The sequence below is a fragment of the Populus trichocarpa genome, chromosome 17, assembly GCF_000002775.5.
Source record: "Populus trichocarpa isolate Nisqually-1 chromosome 17, P.trichocarpa_v4.1, whole genome shotgun sequence".
NCBI classification, from domain to species: domain Eukaryota; kingdom Viridiplantae; phylum Streptophyta; class Magnoliopsida; order Malpighiales; family Salicaceae; genus Populus; species Populus trichocarpa.
The window spans coordinates 14,523,453-14,541,534 of NC_037301.2; the positions used below are offsets into that span (position 1 = coordinate 14,523,453).

Genomic DNA, 18,082 nt, shown 5'->3' on the forward strand with positions numbered 1-18,082 from the left:
GGGTTTAGTTTGTGATGTTGATATTCATCCAAGAAATCTAGAGTAGGATGATAGCTAGATCAACCGGTAAAGTGACTGGCATGGCAGACAGCAAAGTTATTAAAACCAGACCAAGATTCTGGTCACGGGTTTGATAGGATTCATCCACTGTCGAAGCTTGCAAGTATTTTTGCATGAACTGAGATTTTTATCACCCAATTTTATTCGGCTGTATAGAAAAGAATGGTAATGCCTATTTTACAAATCAGTGCATTGAGTGGGAACACTGATTTTTGTGACAGAAACACCCTTCTTCAACAAGAAGCATATGCCATTTTTCTTTGCTAATTGCATGCAGAGAGAGCAGCAACATGTACACGAAAATCACCATAGAAATCTACTGGAAGAAGGTTCAGAGTCGTTGAATGTGCGAGATCCTCCTCTAGACTCTATAGTGCAGGGGATTCATCAATTCTAACATGCAACTCAAAATAAAAGTAAAAAAAGGCATGGTTTCCACAGACATAAAATGAAGGGGTGACTAATTTAGTGAGAGAACACATGAAACAAAATACCGATTCTAGATGAGAGTTCCACTTCGATTTTGAGGATAGGATGATGTCCAAGTCCATGGGGCCATATTCAAAAGGGAGATCAATGGACTGAGTATAAAGTACTAAAAAAGAACTCATAAAGAATGAACTCTTATATTATCTATATCTTATAATTTAGTACCTATATTTTATAAAAATAGCTTCCCTGCTTTAATTTTTTCTATTTGAGTTCCTGTATATTTTAATGTTCAAAAAAATAAAAAATAAATATTTTTTCTGTGCAAAAGATTTCCCAAGAAATTACATTTGCCATTAAATTCATATAATATATTTACAGAAAAAAAAACAAAACCTTTTGGGTCAAATTATTAAAAGAAAAGGAATAAACCCATCATTCCATAACCCATAACCCATAGGGATTAAACATGGGCCAAAACACACAAAACCCACATTGTTTGCCCTTCTGGGTTATCACCCGGATCCGGATTCATCCAATTACCGCCTTCTTCTCCTGCACTAAACCCCCAATTCTTAGGGTTTTGGCTATGTCCCTCCAAAGTCAAGGATTTCAAAGAATCCCAAAACCTCAAGGTTTTCTCTTTCTCTCAAATCACTTACTTTCTAAGTATTGCATCAAAATTGAAACTTTAATGTTTTTTCTGCTAAAAAAGGGAGAAACTTTGCCTGCTAAAAATATTTTTTTATATATAATTTTTTTGTTAATTTCATGTATTTTTTTATTTCTGATTTAGTATATAATTATTATTGCTTGTTAGGAAAATAATTTGAAAGAGGAATTATCAGTATCTGTTAGTAATGCTGCTCTGTAGAAGAAGCACTATTTTTGTTCCTTCTTTTATTGCAAAAACCTCACCAAATCTTTTTTCTTACTTTACTAAGAAAACCCATGCTCTTTCATTGTTTAAGAACAGCCCAATTCATTGTAATCACAGTTATTTATTTGGAAAACCCATAAAAGATTCAAACTTTATTGGTGCACATGATTTGTTTGTGAATAAAAAAGCTAAATTTTGCAACTTGGCAATCTCCGGGACATCACGGAGAAATGAGAAAGCTGTTGGTGGTAATGTAATGTCTTTAAGGGAGAAAAAGAAAGCACGACGAGAGGCACCAGAGGGAGTGCTTAAGTTTAAGCTAGATACGTGTTCAAAGCGTGGTGATGTTGTTGAAGGGCTTAGGTTGTATGATGAGGCGAGGAAAAATGGGGTTGAGCTTAATCAACACCATTATAATGTGTTGCTTTATCTGTGCTCTCAAAATGGAGGTGAAAATGTAAGTGATTTGAGAAAACAGGGTTTCGAGATATTTCAGCAGATGATTATCGATAAAGTTCCTCCCAATGAGGCTACGTTTACAAATGCAGCAAGGTTGGCTTCTGCAATGGAAGATCCAGAAATGGCTTTTGATTTGGTTAAGCAAATGAAGGGTTTTGGTATTCTGCCGAAGTTGAGGTCTTATGGTCCGCCGTTGTTTGGGTTTTGTAAGAAAGGGATGGCTGATAAAGCTTATGAAGTTGATGCACATATGATTGAATATGGGGTTGTGGCTGAAGAGCCTGAGCTTTCTGCTCTTCTGAAAGTTAGTGCTGATGTAAACAATGCTGACAAGGTGTATGAGTTGCTGCATCGGTTGCGAACCTCTGTAAGGCAGGCCACAGAGTCAACTGTAGGGATTATTGAAGATTGGTTTAAGTCCAAACATGCTGCAAAAACTGGAAAGGAGAATTGGGATGTGAGAAAGGTGAAGGAAGGAGTTGCGAGAGGAGGAGGAGGTTGGCATGGACAAGGGTGGTTAGGATGTGGGCAGTGGAGAGTGGTCAGGACTCAAATGGACAAGGAGGGTGTTTGTGGTTCTTGTGGTGAGAGGCTTGCTTGTATTGATATTGATCCAAGAGAGACGGAGGACTTTGCTATCTCATTATCTAAGTTGGCTTTGGGAAGAGAGGTTAAGGCTGATTTTATTCGGTTCCAGGTGCGAGACAATTCCTTCTGTAACATAAGGGTCACTAAATAATTGATCAATTTAAAGCTCTTGGTTTCTCTGTCGCCACTGCTTGAGCATGGAAAAGAGTCTCCATATGAGAACTTTAATCAAAATACGCTCAACATTATGAGAATTTGTTGGATGGGTCTATGTGATCATTGGTATATCACTAGTTTGTTTATGATCGTATTCTTCTTCCCATCAAAATCTCAAATCTCAACGTACTCCATAACTTTTTGGTCACTGAATTTTTAATGAATAAACAATGGTAGATACCGCCTTGTCTGTATGCTTAAGGCTAATAACACATAAAATAATTGCCAATAAGCTATTAACTGACTTACGTAATGAACTGATTCAGGATTGGCTTCAGCGGCATGGTCCATTTGATGCAGTTGTAGATGGAGCTAATTTGAGTCTTATCAATCAACAGACTTTCAGCTTCTCCCAGGTAAGTTGCCTGTTGAGTAACTCTTATGAGACTACATCTCTTAATATCTTTATAGCAAGATATGCTGATGGGACGCTGAATGCTTCTTTTGGATTGTAGCTTAATTCTGTTGTACATCGATTACACGACATGAGTCCATCCAAGAAATTGCCACTCGTTATTTTGCATAAAAGTCGTGTAACTGGGGGTCCAGCTCAGAGTCCTTATAACAAGAAGTTGTTAGAGAGGTGGAAAAATTCTGGTGCTCTTTATGTTACTCCGGCTGGTTCCAATGATGATTGGTGAGTGTGCATTTCATGAAATATATGACTGTTGTATTCATACGAACTTGCCCTGTTTTGCAAGTTCTTTGCTATGAAATTTACAATGAAGACAGTCTAAATCCCAAAATCATAAAATAAGTGCACTCCTGTCGCTGTATAAGTAATTGCTCCTAAAAGCTTCCACAAAATTACACCAAGTGAAGCAAAACAAAATCATATTTTATCTCATAATACATGTCTCAGTGCTATGTGATTGGTTAAAAGTCTTGCATAACTCTCCATCCAAAAATATTGAAGGTCTACACTTATGGCACAGTACCAGAAGTTCTTGCAATTCTTCTCTTTCAAAACTCTCAACTAACCAACAACGTGTTAGAATTACCATTGGATGTCCAATTTGGTTGCTGGAAAAAGAAAAGTAATGCTCAATGTTTTCAGGACAAAGAAGCAAGAAAATTGCCTTGATGTGTGAGGATCTAAGAGAATTATTCTTTCAACAATGCATACAAGATGAATGAATTTTTATCCAGTGTTATTAGAAATCATATTTTAATTTAGGATTCCCTGCAAGCTAATCACTTTTATTGATTGGATTACCAAAGGATCAAATTTTTGCATTAATTCAAATTGTTCTATAGGTGACCTTTGGGCCTGTCGAAACAAGTGGAGTTGCTGTTTCTGCTGCGTGCCATAGGTTTTGGGAGTAGTAAAGATACCGACCTCTTATGTATGCTATGATTTCAGTTATTTGGTATTTGAGTATAAACGCTAGAATCTTTGCAAACCATCATCTTTCTAAACAATTGTTTTGGCCTTGTATGATAGAACTTGCTAAGTGTCACAACCAAATGCTAAGGTGCATCCTAGCAATCCACGTGGCTGTTGTTTGGCACTTTCTCCTTTGTAATTCCTTTGCTGTATTTGTGCCATGTTTATTTACAGGTACTGGTTATATGCTGCTGTTTGCTATAAGTGTTTGTTGGTGACAAATGATGAAATGAGGGACCACTTGTTCCAGTTGCTAGGGACTTCCTTTTTTCCAAGATGGAAGGAAAAGCATCAGGTATTTCAACTCTTTCAGATGCATGTGGTGTATATATATGTTTTATGTTGTGTTGGTTCGCAGATTTACAAAACTAAGCTTTTCTCTGATTGAGAAGTAGGTGAAACCTCCTTGTTTTGCTTTTTCTTGAGCGTTTTCTAAACTATGTACTTTCTGGTGATACGTCCATGATGTTGTACATTTAAGGGCTTCCAAGTTTTGCTCTGAATTCATTGATCTTATACACTCTTTGCCTAAGAGCATTTTTACCTCACATTACTTAAGGGCTACTGAATATCATATGATCTAATAGTTGTCTTACATTGCATGAAATAACATTTCAGAATGTGCCAAAGTTTTCTTGGAGTGTCCAGAATATCATATGATCTAATAGTTGTCTTACATTGCATGAAATAACATTTCAGAATGTGCCAAAGTTTTCTTGGAGTGTCCAGTTTAAACTCACCCAAGAATGTGTTTAATCGAATTTCATAAATAAAAAATGTATTCCACTATATTCAGTATTAGAAGAAATTGATAATGCCATGTATTATATAGGGACTCATCTTTCTTGGAAATATTTGCAGGTTCGACTCTCAGTATCGCGATCTGGAATTGCTTTGCAGATGCCTCCCCCTTACTCAATTGTTATTCAGGTGCGATGTTCAACCATGAGTCTGCATTCGTGCTAATCTTTTTCATCATTATATGGGAGCTTTCAAGAGATTTTGGTGTATGATGGTTTTGTGAACGCAGGAGTCAGAAAATGGTAGTTGGCATGTTCCGACAACCACAAATGATGATCTTGAGACCCCAAGGCAGTGGTTATGTGCCACCCGACCCATCAAATCATGATTCATGGCTATGTTCAACAGGGATGGGTTACATCCAACGTATGCTGGCAAGTATTCTTGCATGAATGAGCATGTGTACGAGGAATGAATCGAGAGATTCGTATTATCCATTTCTACTGTGCTGTATTTTTCAAATAGTAATCATACCTCGTAGAATTAAGGAGTCATTTTTCAACTTACCATTTTCTTCTGTGAAAGTTATAGCTTCCCCTGTGTAATAGTTGGAAAATGAGAAAACAGTTTGTTCAATGAATCAATGAGCAGCTGACCATCAGATTATGTTTGTTTTCCACTTTCCAATTTTTCGCCAGTTTGTGGAAGTTATTAGGCAGCTAGAATTTGTTCTGAAGATCATTTCAATTTCACTAGTATCATATATAGAATAGCATAGTAATAAAACTTGGCACTGTCAGGTGATCCATTAACTTAAAACCTAACTCAAGCTAGGTTTTCTCTAAAATTGGAATGGATGTTGAGCAGTGGAACTTGGCTGAACAACACAATTCATTCTAAATAGAGAAAGCATTTTGCTTATGGATCAAAAGAAAGATGGGATGTCAAGTCAATTCATAAGTCACTATTATTATTTTTATTAAAAAAAAAAAATTATATTATAATTTCGTTTAGTTGGGTTTGACTAGAAGAATGTTTTTTCTACTTTAAATTGAAACCTGATCTAGGTTAAATTTTAGATCACAGTTTTCCAAGTCAACCTAACTTATGGTTAAATAACTATATTGTAAGCAAACTAACCAATAACCCGTGCCAAGCAAATAACAAAAAACATTCATCAGCTCAGGGAGATAAAACACATTCATGAGTGAAATTGCAAGTATCAAGAGACAGGAGTAATAATTGGAATAAATATATCAAAGGACTGCATTTACTGCAATGACTCATGTGCCATCCATTCCCCAATTTTCCCCATATATGTTCAAATATATCCATGAGTTTTCATTTCCACTCCAACACCATCCAAGGAGCGCAGCAGCATGAGTTTCAGGCCCATCATTAACAAGAAATTTCTAAATCTATATATCTCCTAATTTTGTTAATGAAATGATCTAATTTAAATATCTATAAATTCATTATCGAAGGATATTTCATTTAATGGTGTTTTTAACGATGTAGTGGCTGGATTCCTTCACCATCGCGTGGGAAATGGCTGCAGTGCCTTTTTCTTTTCATTTGAACGAAGGTCAAAAGAATTGTTTATTTTAAGAATCAATTTAAGAGACATTACCCTATAAATTAAAAGAGCTAGCACTACTATACACATATACACTTTGTGCATCATAGTGTAATTTAAAATAACTTTATTCCATGGAATTTTTATTTTTTATATTTGATCTTTTAACATTTCATCCATAAAACTTAATTTTTCTCACCTTTTAGTTCTGAATGTTAATAAATGATAGAGAAAGTAGCTGAAAAAAAAAGAGGAAGGAGAAAGATTTTGTCAAGCCACAGCAAAAACAAGTATTTTACCCAGCCACAACCAAAACCTGTGTTGGTGTTAATGAGTTCGTTTTTAAAAGGGTATTTTTTTTTTTTTTTTTAATGAAGATGGTTTAGGCTTTTCATCACATCAGTACATTACAAAAACGAGAAGCTGCATAATTAATTATCAATTTCTTTTCGTCGATGATCATTCATTTTTTTTAAGGAGATTTGTATAGTAGTATGAAGCAATTTCAGGTAATGTTGCGCAATTATTTATTTTTAAGAACTAGCTGGCTCAAACTTAATTAAGTTGATCTATGTAACTCTAGAGGACCGGATTGGATTTAATTAGTAATAGCTAAAACTAAATGAAAACGTACAAATAGGATGTTAGTGATGAAATCCAAAAAAGAAATTCAAATGATTATGAGCCTTTTTACGGCTGTTTAATTGATTTTGGGAAAAAAAAAAAAATTGAAGTAACTTGGCGGGTGGTTTGTGTTCTCCTACAAAAATAGCCTCCAATATGAGATATTGAAGTATGGAAGGAATGCAATGTATAGAAAAAAAAATATGATGAAATGCGAGAGAATGTTATTTTTAGATAGTTGTGTGTCAAGATGTCTAGACAAGTATAAGAGACTATTTGGGAAAATTTTGATTTTTTTTGTTTAAAATTAATAATATTTTAGTATTTTTGGATCGTTTTGATGTGCTAATATTAAAAATAATTTTTAAAAAATAAAAACATATTATTTTAATGTATTTCTGAATAAAAAAACATTTTAAAAAATAACTATAATTATATTTCCAAACATCATTGCAGTGGCGTAAAGATGCCTGGACATCATTTGGTATGTCTATAAAAAGAAAAAAGAATTGCCCGAAACACACAGAAAATGAGGGGATCAATGTGCTCGGATTTGAACTCATTTTCCAGCATTATTAAGCTTGGTTTTGAGATCTTCTTTTCTCCTTCCTTCTTGGGCTCGGTTTTGAGACCCTTTTTCTTCTCCTCTCGGCTCGGTTTTGCAGCCTTGTTTCTTCCTCTCTAGGCTGGTTTCGCAGCCCTGTTTCTTTCTCTATGGGTTCGGTTTTGCGGCCCCTTTTCTTCTTGGTGCTGGGTCCGGTTTCTTATGCCAAGGTGGGTCCATATACGTTGTTTGGAAATTTGGAGCCTAATGGTTGATGATTTGGCTCAAGGTACAAGTCATTATCAAGAAAGAAATGGGTGATTGGTCGACTAACGATTTCACAACAGGTGATTGTTGGCTGAGAAATAGCCACCGCTGACATGATGGATGTGATCAGAAAGAGACTCCATCACCACTTTCCTTCAATAATTTCTTTCAGAATCAATGCAATAAATAATAGAATCTTTCTCAAATAGTATATCTTGTCATCAATACTTGTGAGCGTGTTTGGAAAAGTTGTTCCTTCAAATTTATGTTTTTTATTTAAAATTATTTTTTATATTTTAAAATATAATTTTTTATAAATAAAAAATATTATTTTAATATCACAACTGTTATCAAACATATACACAAAAACCTTTAAAATTTTAATTTAATATCATAAATTATCTTTCAATAAATAGTAGAATATTCATCCTTCCAATAATTTTGCTAAGAGTTCACGTGATGGTCTATAAACATAACACACATCTTCAAAAACATTTTTCAAAATAAAAATAACAAAAAATTAACATTAACAATAACAAATAAAAAAATTTAAAAGAGCTCAGTTTTTCACTGTTCATCAACCTCAGGTTTTTTAAGGTTGATTTCCTCTTTAGATCTCTAAAGTTTTTTGTTATTTATATTTCACTTGTTAACACTTGATAAGTTGAGCTGCTTTCAGCAAATTTTTTAAATAATTAACTATTAAAAATTAATATAAGTTATACTGAAATTTCATTTTTAACCTTTTAAATTCCTAATTTTTTATTAAAAAAAATGCCCTTGTGAATATTGAACCACTAAATAAAATAAAAGTTATATATATATATATATATATATATATATATATATATATATATATATATATATATATATTATCCCCGATCTAGACTTTATCAAGGAAAATTCAATGCATAAGCTTAGTTATATCTTCAATCAAAGTCTCTTATCTCTTCTCTTTGCTTACCTGCAATTCTTTTGCATTTTGCTCTCACCATTTTTCTGCTCTCGTACCCTTTGCAAAGATTCTCTATGGCCTTTCTAGGTGAGATTGGATCAGCATTTCTCAAAAGTGCTGTTGATCTTTTGGTCCATAAGTTTAATTCTCCTGAGGTTCAGCGGTTCTTTCAACGCCAGAAGCTGCTTGAAGGACGACTCCCATTCAAGTTGACAACAAGTTTGAAATCCGTCAACAGCATACTCCTTGATGCAGAGAGGAAGCAGACCACCAAGGAAGGTGTAAAGGATTGGCTCGATGATGTTCAGCATGTTGTTCATGAAGCTGAGGACTTGGTGGACGTGATTTCTTGTCAAGCTCGAGGATCAAAGTTGAAACCTGGCTATTTTAACACCGAGGACGAAATTATAAACAACTTGAAAGATATTCTTGAGAGACTAAGAGGGCTAGAGGAAAGGGCTCGTACACTCTGTCTGATAAAGAGTTTTAAGGGAAGCCTCCCATGCTTGAGCTTTGTGGAAGCTGAGTTTGGATCAGAATTTCTCAGCAGTACTATTGTTCTCTTGGTCCAGCAGTTGGGTTCTCCGATTGAATTTCGAGGTTCCTTCAGACGCCAAATTCTCATCGAAGGACTCTTCGAGAAGTTGAAGGAACCTTTGAATACTATCAAGATCATGCTCCCTGAGGCTGAGACAAAGCAGATCACCAATGAAGACGTGAAGAATTGGCTTCAACAAGCTACAGATGCCGTGTATGAAGCTGGAAATTTGCTGGACGAGATTGTTCATGAAGCTAGACGAGCAGAATTGAAATCCAGCTCTCAAAGCTATCTAGATAAGATCGAGAACGTTTTCACCTCTCTTTGTACTTCTAACGAAAACAATAAGGAAGGGACAATGGTAGAAAACTCAGTCAAGATTTTTGAAAAGCTTGAAATGTTGGCAAAAGAAGGGGAGAACCGCCACAATCTTCTACGGAGTGATGGACATTCATATATTGATAATGGTGTTTATGGCAGGGACTATGATAAAGAAACCATAATGCCCTTGCTGCTATCAGAAGATGCAAAAGGTAAAAGCTTAGAAGCAATTGTTTTAGAGGGTATTGGCGGTATTGGTAAAACCACCTTTGCTAAGCTTGTCTACCTTGATATGAAGGTACAGGAGTGCTTTGATCTGAAAGCATGGGTCTACGTCTCGCAAGAATTTGATGCTGTCAGGATAGTAGTAGATATTCTGAAGAATATTGGTTCATTCAGAGGTGTTACCATGGATGCAAATGAGCTTCAAAAGGAGCTTAAGAAAAGATTGACAAGAAAGAAATTATTGCTTGTATTAGATGAAGTTTGGAAGGCAGATGATCAGCATGCTCAATGGAATTTCTTAGTCACAGCTTTGGAATCTGCAGCAAAGGGGAGCAAGATCATCATTACAACACGAGAGATGAGTCCTACTGTAGCATCAGTCCTGCCATCTGTTACACCTTTTAATTTGAAGGAAATAAGCGATGCTGATTGCTGGGCCTTGTTTTTAGAACATGCTTTTTGTGGTGAAGAAAGCCAGGCTCGTTTGTCATTTGATATAAATTTCCGTTCGAAAGTATTGGGAAGGTGCGGTGGCATACCTCTACGTGCAAAAATGATTGGGAATCACCTTCGGTGCAAACCAGATTTGTACTGGGAGGAAATATCGAGTAGGTGGGATCTTCAACCGGTCATTATTCCTGCTACTATGAAATTAAGGTATTATAGATTTCCTTCAAATCTTAAACAATGCTTTGTTTACTGCTCACTCTTTCCTAAGGATCATTCATTTAAAAGGGAGACAATTGTACTTTTATGGCTGGCTAATGGTTTTCTAGGAGGGGATAAGGGGAAGAAAGAAGTAGGATACGGGTACTTTCAAAAACTTGTAGCCTACTCTTTTTTTCAACAAAAAAATGACGATACATCAGCCTTTGTTATGAATGACCTGGTACACAGTTGGGCGAAATTTTTACGTGGAGATTTTTCTGTCAGTTTGGATGATGGTGATTCACATATTTTTAGCAAAGCTCGTCACTTATGGTGTGGTAGCAAAAGGGGATATGAAGACCTAAAGAATCTTGTGGGCGATGGATTTCACAGTTTCCGTACCATTTTGCCACCATCAAATGAGTCCTTTTGGGGAGATGTTAATGATGAGAAACTCAAGGCATTCAATCGCCTACGGGTATTGTCTTTGTCTAACATAAATCAGTTGCCTGATGTATTTTGCTGGCTGAAACACCTACGACATCTTGAAATCTCTGGAGAATCAATAAAAAGTTTACCTGAAACTTTGTGTATGACGTTCACTTTGCAAACATTAATCTTGCGCCAGTGCCCAAATCTAGCTGAGTTACCAGCCAACATTGTGAAGTTAACTGAACTGTGTCATCTTGATATTAGAGAAACAGGATTGCAACAGACGCCACCACAAATGGGCAAACTAACAGAGCTTGAAACGTTGACTGATTTTTTTGTGGGACAACAAAATGGGTGCAGAATTGATGAGCTAGGAGAGCTTAGATATCTACTGGGAGAACTTCGTATTTGGAACCTTCAAAATGTTTCTCATGGTCTAAATGCTTCTGAAGCCAATTTGAAGGGCAAGGATCTTAAGAAGTTAGAGTTAAGATGGAGTGGCAGGAGGGATACTGACGATTCTTTAACTGAAGAAGATGTACTTGAAGCATTGTGGCCTAGTGCAAAAGTGGAAGATCTTTCTATAATCGGTTACGGAGGTAAAAACCTTCCAGGATGGGTAGGACACACTTCTTTCGAAAAAATGGTCGATCTGAGGCTTAGTGGATGTAAATACTGTGTCTCTTTACCATCTCTTGGTCAGTTAGAATCTCTAAAAACGCTGTTGATTGAAGACTTTTATAATCTAGAGTATGTTGGTGATGAGTTCTATGGAAGTCCCACCACCGAAGGGAATCCATTCCAATCCCTTGAAAGCCTAACTTTTGAGAGGATGCTACAATGGCGTGAATGGAAATCTAAAGGCAGAGCTTTCAGAAGCCTTCAAGTGCTTTGCATCAGAAAGTGTCCAAGCCTAACAACACTGCCCAGCGACCTTCCTTCTTTAGTGGAGCTTGAGATTGCAAAGTGTAAGCTTGTGGGTCCACCTTCTGGCTGGTCTCCTGCACCCATCAGTAAAATAATTCTCGCTAATGATTTTCATAAGGTGCAATTAGAGAAATTGTCTTCTGACTCGCAAAGTCTCACAGTCGATTCATTCCATGCCTTCGATTTTATACGTCAGGAAATTGAAGAGTGGGGTTATGCTTGCTCTACTTTACAAAAAATTGACATCACTCGCTATCCCCTCGAGTTCTTCCCACTAAATCTTTTCCCCCAGTTAAAGCAACTTGAGATCAGCAGGTGTCCAAAGCTCAAATCCCTTTGTGGACCAGAGGAACTTCTTGGTGATTCCATGTCTACCGAATCCTTTTGCAGTGGCTGTCCGACTTTGGAAACCCTTGCATTATCAAATTGCTCAAATTTTGAATCATTGTTTTGCTCCCTCCCTTCCCTTGTGAATCTAAAAATAGTTTCTTGTGGGAAACTTCAGTCATTGCCTGGGATGGATTTCTCCGCTTCATCAGAACCGCTTGCTGGCAACAGTAATTGGAATTCGGAAGCCTGCATGTACCCAGAATTGAAAATTCTTTCACTAGAACGTTGCTCAAATTTTGAATCATTGTTCTGCTCCCTACCTTCCCTAGTGAATCTAAAAATAGTTGCTTGTGGGAAACTTCAGTCATTTCCTGGGATGGATTTCTCCGCTTCATTAGAACCGCTTGCTGGCAACAGTAATTGGAATTCGGAAGTCTGCGAGTACCCCAATTTGAAACTTCTTTCACTGGAACATTGTTCAAATTTGAAAACAGTGCATTGCCTCCTCCCTTCTCTTGAGAATCTGGAATTATATAATTGTGGTCAACTTGAGCCATTTCTCGGAATGGGCTTGTCTTCATCTTTTGGATTGAGTTCGCCTTCCAAATTAAAATCACTAGTGATCCGAGGATGCAGAAAACTCCTTGCTGGCTGCGACAAATGGGGTATGGGTAGATTCCCTTCTCTTTCAACCTTATCATTAGATTACAGTGATGAAGTGGAATGCTCCCTCAAGCAACGTACGTTCCTCCCCGCGCCGTTCACATTTCTTTCAATCTGTGATCTTCCAAATCTGACGTCTCTGGAACTTCAAGGGTTCACGTTCCTTTATGGACTCGAACTCGAAGACTGCCCTAAGCTCCAATCCTTGTCAGAAGGCAGCCTGCCTTATGATCTCTTCTCTCTGCACATCAGGTCATGTCCCTTGATGGAACAGAGGTGTCAACAGGATACAGGGGAAGACTGGCCCAAGATATCTCATGTCCCCAATATAAAGATTGGTTACCACAATTTCAATGTGAAGAGCAGGAGATTGTAACCTCTGTTTAATCCAACACAATGAGGTATTGCCACTGAAAGATTTCTTTCGCGTTATCAATATGAACAAACTTATGGCAACGCTTTCCATATTCTCTAATTAATTCTTGTGAATCTTGACAGGATTCTTGATGAACCTTTACTTTTGTCGATGCACGTTGTTGATCCTAAGTTGATCTTACTGTAAACGGAACTCGCCCTAAGGTATCTTTTGTCTTAAACACCATTAAATTTCAATAACATGTCTTTAGATCTAATGCCAATAAAGTTCTTTATAATTGCTAATAAAATTGATATAATTATCTTTGAAGTTAAATAAAGCTCTTCGACTATATATATAATAAATAAATAAAATTGTTTAAAATGTCATTATAATATGTATTTATAATGGGATTTTATTCAAAATATCAGTATAGATATCGAACAATTACCATTGTAATTCTATTTTGTAGTAGTGGCTGATCCGGCTCTTTTGCTTTCCAGGTTGTTGAGTCCGTCTTCAGATGTTAAACCAATAGTTTATGAATTATTATGGGGCCTTTGTCCCGAATGTGCAGGACCTGTTGTGGTGTTTCGAACGGTAGCCGTTTCACTTGCCTTGTGTATTGTATCTTCATTGTTTTTTAGCTGTCAGAACATCCAGAGGGCAATAAGTGTACAGGGATAAGGATTTTGAGTCTCTAAAACCTCTATATTTTAATATAAAAAAATTGCCATTGTATTGTATTTTGTGTTGCTGATTGACAGCGGAATTTCCTTTCCTTTTCGTTTATGGATGTAGCTTTAATCTAATCTAAAATTTTATATTTATCACACCCGAATATTACAGCAATTGATTAAAAATAACTAATTTTAGATTTGCTTAGTTTTTCATGTTATTAAATTATATATATATATATATATATTACAATAATTAAACTTATTAAACATATTTGACTCAATGATTTGAGTTTTAAATTTCTTTTATTTATTTAGAAATCCTTGTCGCCATTTTAATCATAAAACTGTAATATATAAGTTGATGGTAAAAGAACCCCTCCCTCCCCAAACAATAGCATTGTAAAAAAAAATAGAAGAAAAAAATAAGTATTAAATTAAAATAAAATCAATAAATATAGATACCAATTCGTTCATTATCTCTTTAATAGATAGAAGTGGGGAATAAAGAACATAGGAGAAAGAAAAAAAAAATCTAAAGTTTGAAGAATACAAAAAGACAACAAAGAAAACAAGAGGAGTCAAAGGGTAGTAGATAGCAGAAGACTTGATAATTTTCCAATGCTTCTAATAGCCTCTCCACCCTCTATTTATACAAGCGACCTAGGATTAAAACTGCTATAGAGAGAATTAATTCCACCGTTTTAACCCTTAATTACATACCATTTATAGAATTTTAATATCAAATGTTTTTTCAATTTTAAAAAATAAAGCAAAACTATGACTAAAAATAATTGATCAGACATAGTTTATGGGGGTGACAACAAATAATTTTATGAATTGAAAAATTATTTTATAATTTTCCCGAGCAAAAAACTCACAGTATAAACTATAAAGCCTCTCCCCTTTAAAAATTTTGGTATGCTATGAGCTCAATTTATATTTCCGAAGACATCACAGTATAAACCACTTTAAAAGTTTTGTAATTTTTCAGTATGATACAAAAATTATTTGATATTAATTTTTGATTTACCTTAATTTATTTTAAATATTTGAGTATTTTATGTTAAAATATTTCTTGAATAAAATTTTTCAACAAAATCTTCCCTTTAAATGTGAGTAAACTCGGTATTTATTTTGACTTTAAATATACACATTAATCATATTAAAACCAATTTCCAATATATATATATATATATATATATATATATATATATATATATATATCACATCTTTCTTCCTCTTTTTACAGCCTTTCACCAAGCACAGTAGTCCAGCACATGCCAAATTAGCTTCCTAACTGCCGATGAGTAGATCCAAATTTCCACACCAAGATAATATGAAAGATTCATAGTTGAAGACTCCAAGAGAGTTCAAATCTCAGCAACAACAGTCGAAGCTATTTTCCAACAAGGATTGCTGGATAGAACGCTGATAATTTGGAAGCAAACTGTGGTGAACCGAGAGGTAATTGTGTTTTGCTTATTGCTTTTTGAAAATGCTCTATACGAAGTGTTAAATCAAAGCTTGAACAACTGATTTTGCTTCTTAAAGTCTTTTGGGAACAAATTAAAGTCTATATTTGAAAAAAGCTTTAGACCAATTATTGTTATTTCCTCTTGGTATGGTATGATCCTAGTCATTTATATTCACTTTCACATCATTTTTGCATGTTGATTCTTGTCACTTTCATGATTCCTAAGTTGTAGCATCTTATCCTCTTGCCCAGAATTTGCTCTGACCTTCTTGCCATTCTTTTTTTTAATTGAGAGAGTGCTTGTCTTTGTTGGAAGACTGTTGTCTGCTATTTGGTGTCAATTTATTTTTGCTGTTGTTGGATTTCCAGCTGCTTGTTTAAGAATACATTTGAGATTGTGAAAGCTTCCAGTTCATGTTATTTCTTGGTTGAAGTTGGATTGCATATGAATTTATTTTGCTACCTATTGTTATGGGAAAGGCACATGCTACCCCAACTAGCTAATGAAGAATAAGAGTAAGGTGGTTAGAAAACTGAAAACAATATTTTGATTCTTTGTCAGATCGATCTCGTTTGGATCAATTTGGAACTTATGGCCAAAGATATAGCTCAAGGTGCAGATGGTGGTGCTTGGCTGGAGAGCATAAAGCTAGACATTGCAAATTTGCAATCAACATCCACTCGTTATACCATCTGTAAGGTACCATACAAGCTTCGGAATGAGAAAAATGATGCTTACAGTCCTCAAACCATCTCAATCGGACCTCTTCACAATCCAAAGGACAAGCCGAAGGAGAATCTGAAGGCTATGCAGGAACATAAATTGTCCTACATGCTATCCCTGCTTGAACGAACACGCAACGAAACAGATGCTTTAGAAGCTTGTGGTAAAGCTACTTTAGATTTGGATGCAAAAGTTCGTCTTAACTATGAAGAAAAAGTTGAACACTCAGGAACTGAACTTGCCAGAATGTTGTTAGTTGATGGTTGCTTTATACTAGAGCTTTTCATAAGATATTATATCAATGACCTCAGACCTGATGATCCCATACTTCTTAATCCTCGGATGATCTCAGTTGTCCGGCGTGATTTGGCACTGCTAGAGAACCAGATTCCGTTCATTGTTCTCGAGGAGTTATTTAAGGTAATACAAGACCATAGTGATATTACTCTACCAGAATTAAATGATCTTGCTATTTCTTTTTTCAAACTAGATCGGTCGAGAAAGGGAAGCAAAAGTTGTCATTTGCTTGATCTAATACACAATTGTTACTCACCGGATTCTGCAAGTAAACATGCAACAGCCAAAGGAGAATGGAAAGTAATGCAATGTGCGACAAAACTCAGTTACAATGGAATTAAGTTTGCTAGATCTGACATTGAAAACAATCACAAGAAAAAGGGAATTGAGGTTGGAAATGGTAGTAAAAAAGATCTATTTGATTTGAAGTTTGAAAAGGGTACTATGAAAATCCGACAATTGTGTGTTGAGAATTCACTCTTCCAAAACCTCATTGCCATGGAGCAATGCTTGCATGGCCGAGAACATTTCATGACATCTTATGGGTTACTCATGGATTTTCTTGTTGACTCATCTAAAGACGTCGAGTTTCTTGTGAACAAGGGCATAATTCCACACAATTTTGGTGATTATGAAGAAGTTGCACATCTCTTTAACAATATCGGTAAGCAGGTTGTCGTGCGAGACTTTTATTTTGCAGGAACATCCGAGGAGGTGGTTAACTACTGCAAAACGAGCTGGTGGCTCAGATATGTGCAATCCTTGCTACGTGACTATCTTGCCAATCCCTGGATGGCTACATCAGTCGTTGCTGCCATTATCCTTCTAGTAGCTACTTTAATACAAACCATCTACTCTGTACTTTCTTATTATCATGATCCTGCACCTGTTATTAATGGCTAGCTCCACCTTTGGCTCTGCAGACTCCATGGTTGTATCTTTCTTCTTCCAAACATGTGTTGGCCTTGTCCTTTTAGTCTCTAGCTGAATTTTTTTAAATTTAGTATGTTGTCAAGAGTAAATTCATATATCTGTTATCTTCGATACCTTGTAATTCCCAACTTAATTAATTACTTGCAGCTATTTGTTTATCTTGCTCCTAATATTCTTCATCTGGTTAACCTAATAATTTAATTTTATCATTTCATGATTTCTTGTTATGCTATTAGATATTAATCAAACTACAATAAAGTAGCAGTGCTATAATATTGTTGATCAATCTAGACAAAACAATACATAAACTTAGCCTCGTTTGTTGAAGAAAAATGTATATTATATTGTTAGAAAACAATATAAATCAGAATTTAAAGTGTTTTTGAATTGATATAATTTTTAATATAATCTAGTTTTGATGACTAAACAACACTTGTTGAATTTATGAGCTGACTTATTTTTAGAGTAATCACATCTCAATCTCTTGACTTTCTTAGTTTTAAATTACAAAGTCGATATTAAAAAAAAATATTAAATTCTTTTGAATGGATAAGTTAATGTAAAGGGTGCATCATTAAGATAGCTTAGAGGAGAATTTAGTCTTGATTAATACACAATCCGGTCATAAAATACTTTTATTACCAAACAAAAAAAAATCAAATTACCAATCTTATTCATTTTTTTAAATTAATTAAACTATAAAGTATTGCATATAGTTCTGAGAAATATGTCAATTAATATTTTTTCCAAAAAGTAATTATTTAGTTTTTTTGTTCATTTTTTAAATAGAAAAGGAAGAAAATAAACAG

General features: G+C 35.2%; 3 protein-coding genes across 5 annotated transcripts; all 3 read left to right on the top strand.

Moving 5' to 3' along the window:
* Window positions 1-1,079: 1,079 nt before the first annotated feature.
* On the top strand, window positions 1,080-5,439 carry LOC7496601 (proteinaceous RNase P 1, chloroplastic/mitochondrial). The gene is made up of 6 exons (XM_002323926.4): window positions 1,080-2,525; window positions 2,899-2,988; window positions 3,088-3,269; window positions 4,194-4,314; window positions 4,881-4,949; window positions 5,050-5,439. The coding sequence occupies exons 1-6, from the start codon at window positions 1,350-1,352 to the stop codon at window positions 5,146-5,148; spliced, it is 1,737 nt and encodes a 578-aa protein (XP_002323962.3). The 5' UTR covers window positions 1,080-1,349; the 3' UTR covers window positions 5,149-5,439.
* Window positions 5,440-8,674: 3,235 nt separating this feature from the next.
* On the top strand, window positions 8,675-13,909 carry LOC7496600 (putative disease resistance RPP13-like protein 1). Of its 3 annotated transcripts, none has more exons than XM_024588540.2 (4): window positions 8,675-10,467; window positions 10,744-13,211; window positions 13,309-13,389; window positions 13,669-13,909. In XM_024588540.2, exons 1-2 carry the CDS (start codon window positions 8,801-8,803, stop codon window positions 13,184-13,186), a joined length of 4,110 nt encoding a protein of 1,369 aa, XP_024444308.2. In that variant the 5' UTR covers window positions 8,675-8,800; the 3' UTR covers window positions 13,187-13,211; window positions 13,309-13,389; window positions 13,669-13,909. The 3 variants fall into 3 exon arrangements, with proteins under 3 accessions (XP_024444308.2, XP_024444307.2, XP_024444309.2); XM_024588541.2 differs by having other exon boundaries at window positions 9,659-9,797; window positions 9,884-13,211; XM_024588539.2 differs by having other exon boundaries at window positions 8,675-13,211.
* A 1,154-nt stretch (window positions 13,910-15,063) lies between these two features.
* Window positions 15,064-17,431, top strand: LOC18106484 (UPF0481 protein At3g47200). Its single transcript, XM_006372349.3, has 2 exons — window positions 15,064-15,309; window positions 15,882-17,431. Exon 2 carries the CDS (start codon window positions 15,912-15,914, stop codon window positions 17,241-17,243), a length of 1,332 nt encoding a protein of 443 aa, XP_006372411.2. The 5' UTR covers window positions 15,064-15,309; window positions 15,882-15,911; the 3' UTR covers window positions 17,244-17,431.
* The last annotated feature ends 651 nt before the right edge of the window (window positions 17,432-18,082 follow it).

What these genes read in the sequence shown, in the direction of transcription:
- LOC7496600 (XM_024588539.2), top strand. Translation starts at nt 8,801, where the DNA reads ATGGCCTTTCTAGGTGAGATTGGATCAGCATTTCTCAAAAGTGCTGTT.
- LOC18106484 (XM_006372349.3), top strand. Translation starts at nt 15,912, where the DNA reads ATGGCCAAAGATATAGCTCAAGGTGCAGATGGTGGTGCTTGGCTGGAG.
- LOC7496601 (XM_002323926.4), top strand. Translation starts at nt 1,350, where the DNA reads ATGCTGCTCTGTAGAAGAAGCACTATTTTTGTTCCTTCTTTTATTGCA. An exon ending in GATGGAAGGAAAAGCATCAG is followed by an intron (nt 4,315 to 4,880) that starts GTATTTCAACTC and finishes AAATATTTGCAG; the next exon opens with GTTCGACTCTCAGTATCGCG. An exon ending in CTTACTCAATTGTTATTCAG is followed by an intron (nt 4,950 to 5,049) that starts GTGCGATGTTCA and finishes TTGTGAACGCAG; the next exon opens with GAGTCAGAAAATGGTAGTTG.